General features: G+C 54.5%; 4 protein-coding genes across 4 annotated transcripts; 2 read left to right on the plus strand and 2 right to left on the minus strand.

Moving 5' to 3' along the window:
* Positions 1–484: 484 nt before the first annotated feature.
* On the minus strand, positions 485–4,079 carry PODANS_2_90 (uncharacterized protein; the record flags this gene model as incomplete). The annotated part of the gene is made up of 6 exons (XM_001910718.1): positions 485–1,595; positions 1,666–1,785; positions 1,847–2,132; positions 2,219–2,769; positions 2,838–2,914; positions 3,129–4,079. 6 exons carry the CDS (start codon positions 4,077–4,079, stop codon positions 485–487), a joined length of 3,096 nt encoding a protein of 1,031 aa, XP_001910753.1.
* Positions 4,080–5,951: 1,872 nt separating this feature from the next.
* Positions 5,952–7,985, minus strand: PODANS_2_100 (uncharacterized protein; the record flags this gene model as incomplete). The annotated part of the gene is made up of 3 exons (XM_001910719.1): positions 5,952–7,194; positions 7,265–7,829; positions 7,922–7,985. 3 exons carry the CDS (start codon positions 7,983–7,985, stop codon positions 5,952–5,954), a joined length of 1,872 nt encoding a protein of 623 aa, XP_001910754.1.
* Positions 7,986–9,006: 1,021 nt separating this feature from the next.
* PODANS_2_110 (uncharacterized protein) lies at positions 9,007–11,313 on the plus strand (the record flags this gene model as incomplete). Its single annotated transcript, XM_001910720.1, has 2 exons — positions 9,007–9,439; positions 9,515–11,313. 2 exons carry the CDS (start codon positions 9,007–9,009, stop codon positions 11,311–11,313), a joined length of 2,232 nt encoding a protein of 743 aa, XP_001910755.1.
* Positions 11,314–12,058: 745 nt separating this feature from the next.
* PODANS_2_120 (uncharacterized protein) lies at positions 12,059–12,701 on the plus strand (the record flags this gene model as incomplete). Its single annotated transcript, XM_001910721.1, has 3 exons — positions 12,059–12,351; positions 12,423–12,542; positions 12,611–12,701. 3 exons carry the CDS (start codon positions 12,059–12,061, stop codon positions 12,699–12,701), a joined length of 504 nt encoding a protein of 167 aa, XP_001910756.1.
* Between the last annotated feature and the right edge of the window lie 283 nt (positions 12,702–12,984).

A 12,984-nucleotide genomic window follows, 5' to 3' on the forward strand; every position in this document is an offset into this window, starting at 1 on the left:
CATGCTTTTATTTCTCGTGATTGTGACATTAAGGCTGACCGTAACTTGTTACGAACCCCTCCCCCTCCGCATCCCCCTCCCCCAACCCAGTACCGGACATTACCTCGAACCAACACACCAAAGCTGACGTCTGCCAAGCCCCCACCCCTTTTCTGGCCCCCTTGGCCCCTTAATAGGGCTGGCCCCAGAAGACACCAGAAAGTAAACAAGTCTCCTACTTACAATGGGTCACTGTGCATTCGCCCAAGACGGACCGAGTCACGAGTTGAGGCACCCATTATTTGCTCTCAGCACGACACCTACCTATTCATGGCCACATTGATCAAAGCGAAAAAAAGATGGTATCCGTGTACATGAACTAAAAGGGGGTATCGATGTCCAGAAACAAAAGTGAACAGGAAAAATAAGAACGGCTATCCCACCGAGCGTTCCTCTAAAATTTTCTTTTTGGGCCCGCCTTTTTATCATATTCCAGGCGCGCACTTCACCCGGCAACCTGCTTGCCCTTGTCCTTCGGTCCCTGCCCCCTATCCGATTTCTCCCCCCCCCGTTTCTCCATCTCCGCCCCATCATCTTTTTGACCCTCGTTGCCACCGTCCCCAGCTTCAACTCCGCTCCCTGACAACCACCTCTGCAGGCCCACGGACGCGTCCATAACCCCGCCGCACAGCTCCCAGTTCTCCATCCCGATTTGCAGCAAGCTTACGTTCAGCATGCCCTTGACAAAGTGCCCGTGGTTGTTCGAGTCCTGTTCCTGGGTGCTCGACGACGATACAAGAGGCAGCAGAATCCAGTTGAACACCCCGAGGAGGGACCGCCACGTGGACAGCGGCACCTTCCATGTGGTCCTCCAAAGTTGTAGGTGCTCCGCCGGTGTTACAATCTGCTTGAAGGGACGGCGGAGCATGATGGCCCGGCTGTAGAGGATGGCGGCGAGCCGGACCGACTGGTAGATGTAATCTGGAGGATCCGACGGCATCATCGCCGTGGAGTGTGTGGACGAGGCTGCAGCTCGGGCTGGCGATGGTGAGCCGTCGAGGCGCAGCACGCTGGAGTGTTCGTCGCCTGGCAGTTGCATGGGACGAACAGGAAGTGGAGAGTGTTGCTGCTGCTTCAGACCAAGAGGCCGACCCCTGGTGCTGCTGTGGTAGTCGTCTCCCAGTTCTGGACTAGGCATGGTGTCTAATGGGCTAAACGTTGCTGAAGTGGTGCTGGCGGCTGATGACGGGGCAGGAGACGCCGCGGCTGCGGCAGTGGACAGGCGACGTAGCGCCGGGCCCTCCACGGAGAGGTTCACCATTCTTTCGTGGATCCATCCTGATGTCGTATGCACTTTTTGGAGCTCTTTCGCTGTCGGCTCTGCGGGCAGCGCAAGGACGGCGGCAAGGAGGAACCGCATGTCGTCGAGGATAGAGGCCACGGCGCCGTGGGTGCGAAGGGCTTCGCCACAGGATGCAAAAGTTGCGAGTTTGGGGATAAAAGGTGTGTTGAGCGGCAGACGCAGCGGCACATGACTGTTGTCACGGAACTCAAACTCGGCACCGCCACGCAGGAAAGGGGCCGTTTCAGAGGATAAGGCAATGGCCACATCGGCTCTATCATGGCTCTTTTGTTAGCCCAGAGTCTTCTGAGCACAGAAAAGCTCCCGGATGCCAAAATACTTACGTGATGGCAAGCTTGCTGATCAGCCCGTGTAAACCCAGGGTACGAAATCCGCCTCGGACCCTGATCATCTCTCGCAAGCCGCTCAAGTGGGCACGCAAGTCGCCTTCGTTTCCCCAGTGCCTGCGGTGATATCAGTACGGTTAGCAAAATGACAACCGTCGGAGTCATCAGCCGGACTTACCACTCGTTGAGAACAAGCTGAACGACACCCGTGATCCCCTCGTCGCTGGTAGACAGTTGCGAGCTGAGATGCATGTTGACGAGCTCAAATACTTGGCTTTTCTGCGCCATGGCCGCCGTGAGATCAACATGTCCAGAATCGGCGAGGAAACAGGCAGCTGTGTAGACACCGACACGCTGTAGGAGCCGCGACTGAATACAGTATGGAACATAATACTTGATGTAGGGGTTCGACGCATCTGGGTTCCCATCTAACGATGCCTTGAACTGGGAAATGAGGTTTATATCTGGAAGAAGAGCCATAAACAATCAGCACACCGGACTGAAAATGGCACCAGGAGTACATTTGTGAGTAGAAGCCGCTTAAACCTACAGACCGCAAACAGATCAGCATCCTCTAGAATAGGCGGGTGCCTGGCTATGCCCCATGGTATGTTGCTGTCGCCAGACATGCTCGGAGGTAGGGGTGAGTTGTTTGCCCACCCGCTGCTTTCCGAGTCCCATCCCCCCCCTCCCCACGGATGAAGCCCCTGCCCTCCTGGGTAGTAGGCACGAAGGGTTTTGACGACACCATGGACAGCCGCGGCGTGTTGCGTACAGCCTTCTTCGCAGGCTGATAAGTGGGAGTAGAGAAAGCTGCGATCAGTGCTCCAGGCGTACTGGGGAGTTGACGGTGCCGTGGGAGAGTGTCCCAGTGTGTCGAATCCGGGCCAGCCAGCAAGAGGACCCGTTACCTCTTGCCCTGGCGTTCTGGGCCATGGCGAAGCGAGAGGAGAAGGCTGCCTTGGGGGTATCGAAGAGGGCCTGATGTTTTCGACCCCATAAAGACCAGGGCTCAGAGGTGGTGGTAGAATGGAGATGGAGAAGGCAGGCGGGTGTGTTGCTCCCGCTGCTGCTGCCGCCGCCGCTACGGCGCTCGATCGTCTACAACTTGGCTTGTAAGCAACTATCATGGCACTGACCATTCCCGTCCATGTGATACAATTGCGCACCTGCTGTTGGGCCTGTACTCGCAGAGCGGTTGGGGGTATCTTCTCGCGCAGTTGTTGCATGGCTGGCCCTGGTTGCACTAGGAGAAACAGCCACAGAGACACAGTGTTAGCAGTAGCGTTTGTGACCTAGATAAGAGTGAAAGGAAGAACAGTCTGGCAGCGGCAGCGGCAGCGGCAACGGCACTGGCACTGGCACACAGAAAGAGTGCTTGGCCTTGGCAGGCTTGCTTGCGGTGTTCTTTTCGAATGAGCGGTTAAGACATGGCATGGAAGGAAAAGACGGTGCCTCACTCTTTGCTTCCTCCTCCTGCACTCTCCACACGACGTCGTTGTTCTCTCCGCACGCGAGGGACGTGGTGGTACATTGTTTTGCGTAGGGTCGGACATTACGGGTATGCTGTGCTGGATGAGAAGCTTATTGACGGCGACACGGCCGTCAATCTCTGCATTGGCAAGGGATGATGGCTGGTTGTAGGGCTGACTTATAACGCTCCCTCTTCTTTGGGACCAGCTTTGCAAAGGGCCGAGACGGGGTCGTCGGGCTCGTTTATGCAAGCCTTCGGCGCTGGGAGCACTCGTTGGGATTAGCGTGTTGAGATGCCAGCCGGGCCGGTTGTGGGCAAGGGGTGACTGGGTGGTATAGGGGACGAGATAAAAAGGTGTGTCGCCCCGCGGCTCCAGACTGGGAGACATGAGGGAGGGAGGTAGTATTGAGGATGGCAGCTGTGAGCGAACACTCCTGATAAGAGGATGAGCACGAGTAGCCAGACCGCAAACCTTTGCCTCGTGGAAGGTTATATGGACTGGTCCACGATGTGATGGAAAGGTCGTGCGCGAAGCAGATAGACTTGGAACGACCAACTCTTTATGCTTCGTCTGAGGCCTCTCTGTGTGTACGAGAAAAGAAGAGGAGTATTTTTGGAACATGGAAACAGAAGAGAACAGAAGGTAGGGCTGAAGGAAAACATTTCTTACATTCGTGGGCGTATATGTGCCGGATGAACAACAGCCATCCACTTGTTCCCGGGGACATAGAAAGTGTATTGATGGCGGTGCTGCTGGGCTGGGGTCAAGTGGCTGCTGGGACCCTTCGTACACGCATATTTTTGTATTCGGGACCATGTGTGTATATGTAAATAACCAAGTAGGTACTCTGGTACATGGCGGTGAGTGATTTGTCCGGATAGCAAAAGGCGGCTCTCTCTGTGAATGACGCACCAGCGGCCAGGGATAAGGGGACATCTCAAGATGAAGCAAGATGCCACCAAACTTCCCATCCTTTAATCTGGATAGTGCAATACAAACAGGCTAGGCTCCTCGTATATTTGAGGGCGGCAGGTTCTGGGTACTCTTCTGGCACTAATGGAGCGAAGCCAGGCAATTGTGGCCTCTGTGGTGTCCAGCCAGACAGAGGAGAGATGGGATTCTGGAGTCAGACCTGTTCATGAGGGTGTGAAGTTGTCCTGATCATCACCATATGACCAAATCGAGCGTGCTTTGCGGCGAATGTTGTGACACCAAGCACCTGTCTGTCCCAAAGCCTCTCGTTGCCTATGCTCCCTGGCGAAGGTGACATTGATCCGATCTGGGTCCCCTGACAGACCGACCTGGTGGATGGCTGGTCCCTGAATTACAGGCCCTGTGAGCGGAGGATGCCGTTCACCCTCTGGTGCAAGGGCGACGGCGTGGCGTCGGCTCTGAAACAAGGAGCCAGCTTTCTCGCTCTGGCAGTCACATCTCCGGAAATGCCTCCGTCCAGTAGCCGTCATGCAACGAGATGCCAGCCAGGAGCTGGCAGTCACAGGGCTAGGCAGGGCTGCAGGACTTGAAAGGTGCCCAATGACGCAAGATAGTAAGACCTCGACTCTCACTTTCCGGCTTGTGGAGAGTGGGCGAATAGAAACCAGAAGCAATAGTTCAAGGCCAGTAGTCCAGCAGAGTCAGACACAGCACCTCGATGCGGCGTGGTCTGATGCAGAGCAGAATATTGTAGCTCAACCGTCGTTCCTTGACCCATCATCATCTGAGTTGCTCACCAGCACCCAATAATCTAACCCAACCCCGCACGTCCCGCACACAGGATACGTGCAGCCACAAAGCAGCGGGTAGTAGCCAATGGAGTGGTCAAAGATGGAGTCGAGTTCGATTCCAGCTTGCCAGAGCCCCCAGGGCTGACCTGGTAGTGCCGACCGGCTGAAGGCTTGGGTATTTAGGAAACGCGGGGTCAGCGTTTGAGAGTGCTGCCAGCCCATCTAGGTAGGTAAGATGGGCTTGCGAGAGCGGACTATTGCTCTCACATCCAAACGATTCACTGGTGATAGCTCAAGATCTGGCCAGGCAGTGCCCGCCAGCACGTCGGATGGTGTCAATCCTTTGGTCCGGACGGCGGCCTCCGCACCTGACTAGAGCAGACCGAGGTCGGTCTCGATCGTCGTGATGGTTATCTGATGTAGTCCATGGGTTCATGGGTTTATGCCTGTCGAAATAGAGTTGGAGAATTGTGACGTAGCCTGAGCTTGATGTCCCTAAGCCTGGTGAGCTTGGCTGACTTAGGGCCAACCATCCTATGTACAGGGGGTCAAAGTGCTGCCAGCCTACTGGTTAGCCTATCGGTCCTGGGCATTCTTGGGCAGGGGTTCGGGTCTAGACTGGTCTCTCTGGTCTCTGGCCAAGTTCTGTCGTAAAAGGCTTCCCCGCGGAGCCATGGCCTACCAGGGCGGCTCCCCTTGACAGGCACCACTGACACTTGAGAGAGTACATAGGGAAGATGACCCGGTATCCATGTGCAAGCCATTTGAAATTCCGTTTGGCCATTGAAAAGCAGTGCTAGAATTGGTATCACAACAACAGAAAATGCTCCTCCCTGCGCAGTCAGTTCTGAACGCCAGCCTGTTACCCAGCGTCTTGCTGTGACAGTATCTCCCAATATCTCCCAATATCTCCCAATGTCTCTCATTGTCCCCCAAAATACCCAGAAGAATTAGCATTCTATGACATATCGGATATCATTCATCATCATCATTATCATCATTCATGGCTGCGAAAGCCGTTGGTCTTGCAATGACCACCCCTCACGTCTTCCCTCAACTCCCCGTCCTCTCTATGTTGGGACCGTTATCTGGCCACATAGTTTGGTTTCCTGGCCAGGTTCACAGCCGGCGGTGCATCTTCATCCAGGGGATAAGGCAGCGCAGGAGCAGCTCCTCGCCCAGAGGTTGAATGTTGCCTCTCGGGAAGCGGTGTTTTGGGAGGTAAGGGGGGAGGTCCATCACGTTCTGGTAATGGCTGCTGCTGTGATGGAAGCTCTTGGTACCGTCGAGGGTAGTCATCCGCGCTCACAATAGCAATCTTGTCTGAGCCTGACGCCGTTCGGTACTGCGAGGGCGTCGGAGCATTCACCGTCAGCCGGTCTGCGTCGTCATTGTTCTGAGGCTTAGCCGGGCGACCACCTTGGGGAGGCGGCGGAGGGGCTAGAGTAGGGGCGCTCGAGTACGGCTGCGTGATGCCCAGCGGCGAAGGCGGGAACCGCTCGCCTGAACTTCTGGGGGACGGCGTGCTGACACCGGGCCTTGGAAGCATGTCGCTTCCAGACTCGTACGACTGTCGACTGGGTGGTGTGCGAGGAGGGAAGACAGGAATATCGCCTGGCAACTCAACAGCCAGAGGCATCGAGATTTCCGGCAACTTCTTTTCTTGCTCTGCGGCACTCATGGATCCGAGACGCTCCCACCGCAACTTGGCGAAGTGAATCTTGGCCAGCTTCGATGACGCTCCCTGTACCATCTTCTGCTCCTCCTCCCTCGCCAAATAGCGCCGGGTATTGGTACTGATTTCGGCCAGCCGGTTCCACTCATTCATGCCAAACTCTCCCACGCCCACCTCCACATTGAGCCGGTAATAATGCTCAATGTTGACACCCCGCTTGGGCAGGTGTTCCTTTTTCATGAGCTCATGAATCTTCTCACAGCCCTCAATCTTGGCTATCAACCTCCTCCTGGCCTCGGCAAACTCCCCCATGAAGCCCTCGTACCACAAGGTCGAGTTTGTATCACTGCTCTTTGGCCGCTTTCCCGTTCCGACGCTGACAAATACGCCGACCTCACGGCCGGGCCACTCATTCACCACTGCCTCGTCCAGAGCAGTGATGGAAGGGTTGAAGGTACCAGCGCCATCGTCGTGGAAAACCGAGTGACCGATCTGAATCGGCTTGAAAGCCAAACCGATGGCGCAGGTTGCTCTCCCAGCTTGCCAAATCTTGCAGTCAAACTCGGGAGCGGGCTCCTTTCTGGAATCGTAGGATCGCAAAAGCGCCGGAGCGCCGCCTCGTTGGGTACCTCGATATACAGCTGTAATGGCACTGCAAAGATGATATCAGGGGTCAGTCAGCCGTGTCCTGGTGGAAACGAGGGAATACAGAAATTACTTACGTCTTGGTCCTGTTCTCCCTCTCGTCATACAAGCGGGCGTTGGGATTGCCCCAGCGTGAGGAGATGGTGGGCCTTGCTGCCTGCGATGTTGGGCTCTTGGCGCTGAAGCTGATCACACTCGCGTTGCTCGAATGCCTTCTCGGATAGGCAGCGCTCGATCGCGAGGCAGTGGACATGGGATACGTGCTGCTCGTTTCAGACAGGTCGTTGCCCTCTCGTTCATACACCGTATGCTCCCTGACACACTCCTTGATTGCCTCCTCCAGCTTGGTCGCCTTGAACAGCGTGGACCTATAGGGAATCCCAGCGATGGTCTTGTCCGTCTCAAACACCATGCGCGTCAGGCGCACATACAGTTCCTTGCATGTCTCGATATCCAGACGCAGCCTGCCAAGCATCAAGGCGATGAGGCCACCGGTGCCAGTGCCAACAATGAGGTCAAAATGATCGCATGGCTTAGGTATCTCGGATCGTTTGGGGGCCCGACCTTCGATTTCGACGAACGTCCGGTGCATCAGCTCCTGCAGGATCAGGAACATGGAATAGCCGCGAACACCTCCACCATCTAGAGGCCTCAAAAGACGGCGTTAGTATGCTATGCTTGCAACCTTTGCGCTGCGCGCACGCAGGCTAAGAAAGGGCCGGCCGTCAACATACCTAGTGATAAGATGCGCAGGGGCGGACCTTTGGTGGTGTCCTTGCGCCTCAGGTGGGAGTCCATCTCCAGAATGTAGGCAGTCACTCAGAAACTGCAGACTAGAGAATGTGTGAGTATCGGGAAGCCTGCAAGGCCCCGAGGACTCGACGAGTCCTGAAGATGATGGCTTTGCCGCCGAGAGGCCTACAGTGGTTTGCTTGGCGCAACGACTGGGAGAGGGGGTGGGTGACGCAGGAGCTTGGGCCGGACGGGGAAGCGATCAGCCTGGAAATACGCCACACCTGGCTTGAGGTTGACTGAACGTTTTCTTTTGGGCTGCTGGGGAGCAGGAGGATATCGTGTAGAAAAAGATGACCTGAATCTGTATGCGATCACTCCGATCTCAGCGCTTGCAGATAATCCGAGAGCAACAATCACGGGCGGTTGTGGCAGTGCCTGAGCGCCGAGTCCCGAGAAAGGAAGCCTTCTACCAAGTACATGGTGCACACAATTCCTGAATGAGGCCCGTGCGTTGGGGGCTTTGGGTGCCCGATGACGAGGCATCTACCTATCACCTCCTGACAATCAGGGCGCTTTAGGACGGCTCTTGTTGGGCCCGCGCAATCCGGCCACAGGGAACCCGCTGCTCCGAATGCACAAGGCTGTCATCACCTGCTCTGATTCGATGCCACGCGAGCTTCGGTGCGAGGGCGAACAAACACATGGCTGCGAGGTGTGGCTGTGCCAAAGCATGTCTTGAAGACGAGGGATGAGGTGGGAAGGGAATGAGGCCTTTCCTAATGTCAAAAAGAGTCTCGCACCTCGGTCATTAAACCCGAGCCATCTGAAAAGGCCCTTGTTGAAAGACGGGATTCCGGTGTCTCTTATTGGTCGTACCTACCATGGGCTTGTTGGGTGGTAGGTAGGCAGTTGCTAGCACAACAAGGGCAACTAGCTGTCTACGACGTCATCGTTTCGTTGCCCGCTATCTGTGTCACTCCTAATAGAGGACCAGATCCATCGTGAACATGTTCAACACAACCTTCACTTCTGCATCTCCCGGGCATCCCCGACTGCTTGATTCAACTCTGCCCAGTCAGCCGTCATGCTTTCGTCTTGCTTTGGATCTGGCCGGCGCCGGTCAGACGAGCATGAGCCGCTGCTGCCCCAATACGATGACACCACCTCGCTGCAGAGACAGCTGCACCAGAAGCTGCACACGTACCAGATGCTTCGAGCTCTGTCCAAAGGTTTCATGCCCTCAAACGAGCAGACCATTGTGAATCTCAGAACCCTTCTCGCTGCCGACATCCTCAACCCAGAGCTCGACACAACGGAGCTGAGCGACTCGGGCCAAGCGCTGGTGCATTACAGCAAACAGTTTGTCCACCAACTCATTGAGCTCCTCCAACACAAGAACAGCAATGATCAGATTCAAGATTTTATCTGGTACTTGACCAGGGCGAGGGTCTCGGTGGACATGGAGCACGTCGCTGAACGGGCAGCCAAGGCAAAGGCCAAGGCTGACACAGCAGCAGGTTTGTTGGAGAATCTGGTCGATTTCCACACCAGTGCTTGCTCGGCCAACTGACACATTTATTCTTGCATTCTAGCTTACAAGAGCCTTCAAACCGTGGGTTCCCTGCTTCTCACAAACTCGGACTTTCGCCTGTTCCTCACAGATCTCAACTTGGTTGCCCGCGAGGTGTTCAAAGACACCGCCCTTGCCCTTTCCGAGGCTTCGAAAGAAGCGGGTAAAAGTCTTGAACTGTCTCCTCAGGAGCAGGAATCCTTGAAGGCACCGGGGAAGGATGCGCAGACACCGCCAAGCAAAGAAGACCTCTCGAACCAGGCCTCAGAGATTACCCAGGTGCTCACCGGGAGCACGTCTACCGTGGTTGAGGGAGCCGAAAACAGTATCATCAGCAAGCTCCAAGGTAATGAAAAAGACACCATGCTTTTCCGGCTGAAACAGGCCGTGTTAAAGCTTAGAAAACGACGCGACTATTCCGACTCTGTTTCGACCCTCTCACTACTGCTCAAGCGCTATGCCATGGTTTACTCACGCATTGCTCGCGACACTCTCGAGGCGGCTGACCAAGACGTTGACCGGAATCCGGAGACGGACCGAGCGCTGAAAAACTTCTGGCTGTTCATCCGATCATTCGGGGATGCCGAGGAGTGGGAAGAGCTGGAGCGGCGCTTCAGGGACGTTATGGATCATGGTCAAAATGACCCGGAATTTGAAGACCTGATTCAGCAACTAGGAAACGCACTCCAGGAAATGTTTACAGACGCAGCCTTCTTCGAGCACGCCGAGGAGAGGTTCCAGGCATTACGGGTCAGGTCGAGACAACTTGCCTCGGGGTCATCTTTACGGGACGACATCGACGGACTTCTTGCTCAGGTGCAGTCAACCTTTCAGTCGGTCATCAAAGACAAGGATGTTGCCAATCTCATCAAAACCGCAACCACCATCGGCAAGATTCTTTCCCCCAAGCACCAATATGCCAATACAGATTTGCTGACGGATTCGATCAATGTTTTTTTGCCACTGCTCATCCAGTCAATCAGTTACATCCCGATACTCAGGCTTGAAATCTCAACACCGCAACTCGACTTGTTGCTTGAGAATCTCATCCTGGAACCCGGCGTCACGGTCAATCATTCTTCATTTTTCCCATATAAGCTCCGAGTTGAGACCTTCAATGACTTGGAGATCCGCAAGGCGCGCTTTCGGACAACTTCGGCGATAAAGAGCCTGATGCGCATCAGGATTGATGGATTGTCCATCAAGGCCGAAGAGGTAGGGTTCTGGCTCCGGGCGCACACAGGGCTCTTACGCCTGGTGGATGAGGGAATTGCTTCGTTTGAGCTTAACGAGCGAGGTCTGGACATCCAACTCGACGTGGAGGTTGGGAGAGACAGACTTGAGAAGATACTCTCTCTAAGGGGGGTAAGGGTGCGCATCCACAAACTCAACTGGACCCTGCGGAGAAGTAGGTTCAGTTTTCTGGCATGGCTCATGAAGCCACTCCTCAAACCCCTTATTCGCAAAACCATCGAGATGCAGATCGCCTCGGCCATCAAGGATTCACTGCACTTTGCCAACCGGGAACTCTTGTTCGCACGGGAAAGACTCCGTGCGACACGTATAGCTGATCCTGATGACTTGCGGACTTTTTTCAAGGCTGTTTTGGCAAGACTTACACCCCCTGACGACCCAGATCTCTACGCTCGTGTCGGTGTCGGCGAGCCAGGCCAAGGTGTTTTCGAAGGAGTTTACGCGCCTGGTAGCATCGTCAAATTGTGGAAGGAAGAGGCACAACAGGCACCGCAAAGGATCCGAGAAAATGAGAGAGACGGGTGGCGCAATGATGTTTTCGATGTCCACGCCAGACTTTTGGGATGAAGGGGTTTATTACTCATGGTCTGCTTGCGTCTTGGATCCTCTTCACTTGTGTCACGATAAGGGTTGAGGACACACCTTCAATGAGTAGTCAACTTGATGCAAAATATTAATAACACTCTCAGTAAAATGCGCTTGTACACCATGTTCTTGCACGTGCGTTTTACTCGACATCTGATCCGGGATGTAAAGCCTGTCTTGGGCCATGACATCATAACTGGGGGTTCACTGGGCGCATATGGCTGGACGCCATTCGTGGTTCTTGGCAGCAGTCAGCTGAAGCCGAGTGGCTCAATCAAGAAACCAATATCGAACAGGCCTGTTCTCAGTGGCTGGACTGGCCAAGCTGCACGCTTTGAAGTGAAAACAGGGTCCTGTTCGTTTCAACGGTGGTGGTGGTCCGGCCTACCCAAACAAGTGACGTGGTTCAAGGAGCTGGGCGCTTCTGGTTTGAAGTCATCGTCAACAGCTAGGCCTTAATCGCGTCAAAAAACATGGTCAGAAGGGGGGGCGGGAATGACGAAGAACAAAAAGACTACCAAAAGAGCCAAGTACTGTCCGGTGCCACGACATAACGTGTAGCAGTATATAGCCCAACGGTGAGCCGTAGGTTCCTCATCGGTCTGCCTCCATTCTCTAGTCCTGTAATATTCAACAGCAACGACGGCTTACCCTGCCCATCCGTTGATAGATATCCCCAGCAGCAACCGTTACGCCCACTCGCGCTACTAGCCTAGCCCAACTCAACATGGCGCTACCCGAGATCGCCTCCATCATTCTGCGGCTGGCAGAGCTGGCGTTTGCGGCCGTTGTCGCAGGCTTGAACGGCGACTATCTACACTCAGTTCGCGGCGCTTCCTCGTGGGATTTGGGACGACACATCTACACTGAAGTTGTTGCGGGATTGTCCATTTTGTTTGCCATTATTTGGCTGTTTCCCTTCAGCTCCTCGTTTATCCATTGGCCCGCCGATCTGTTCTTCAGCATCCTGTGGTTTGTAGCCTTTGGTCTATTGGTGGATTGGCTCGATGGTTCTTGCGGGTATGTATCATTGCTTAGACTTGTTTCGACCTCTCCGGGGCCAAAATGGATTAAAGCTAACTTTTCCTCAGACGGGTTTTCGACTGGACCAACCTCTCCTTCCGGGACACTGCATCCTGTGCCCAGTTCAAGGCCGTAGTCGCCTTTTCCTTCTTGAGTGCCATCTGCTGGCTAGCCAGTGCCATCGTCGGGTATGTTTACCACTCATTGTTTCCCATACATTTTGTTAAAGGCAATCGACTAACACGAGGGGCCGTAGTTTCTGGTGGGTTCGCCGCAACACTCGTGTTCGTCACACCACCACTGCACCCACCTACCGTCGTCGCCGTTGGTATCGCTCTCGCGTTTAAGCCTACCATTACCGGTACCCCAGATGACCATGACAAATCACGATACCCCATTCAGAGCAGCAATTTTCTCCTAATCCAAGTACCCTATTCATTTTCCTTTATCTTGTGGTACCAAACGATAATCCTCCTTACAATGTGGTGTAACGACATGACGGTATGAAGAGCGACGGGGCAGCGAGGCGAAGGACAAATCGGAACTTCTTGATATATTCCATATTATTCTCTTCTCATGTATTTAAATAAAAGCAAAATTTTGTGTGATCAGGAGTGATCTGTGCATACC

This window comes from Podospora anserina, chromosome 2 (assembly GCF_000226545.1).
Source record: "Podospora anserina S mat+ genomic DNA chromosome 2, supercontig 2".
NCBI lineage: Eukaryota > Fungi > Ascomycota > Sordariomycetes > Sordariales > Podosporaceae > Podospora > Podospora anserina.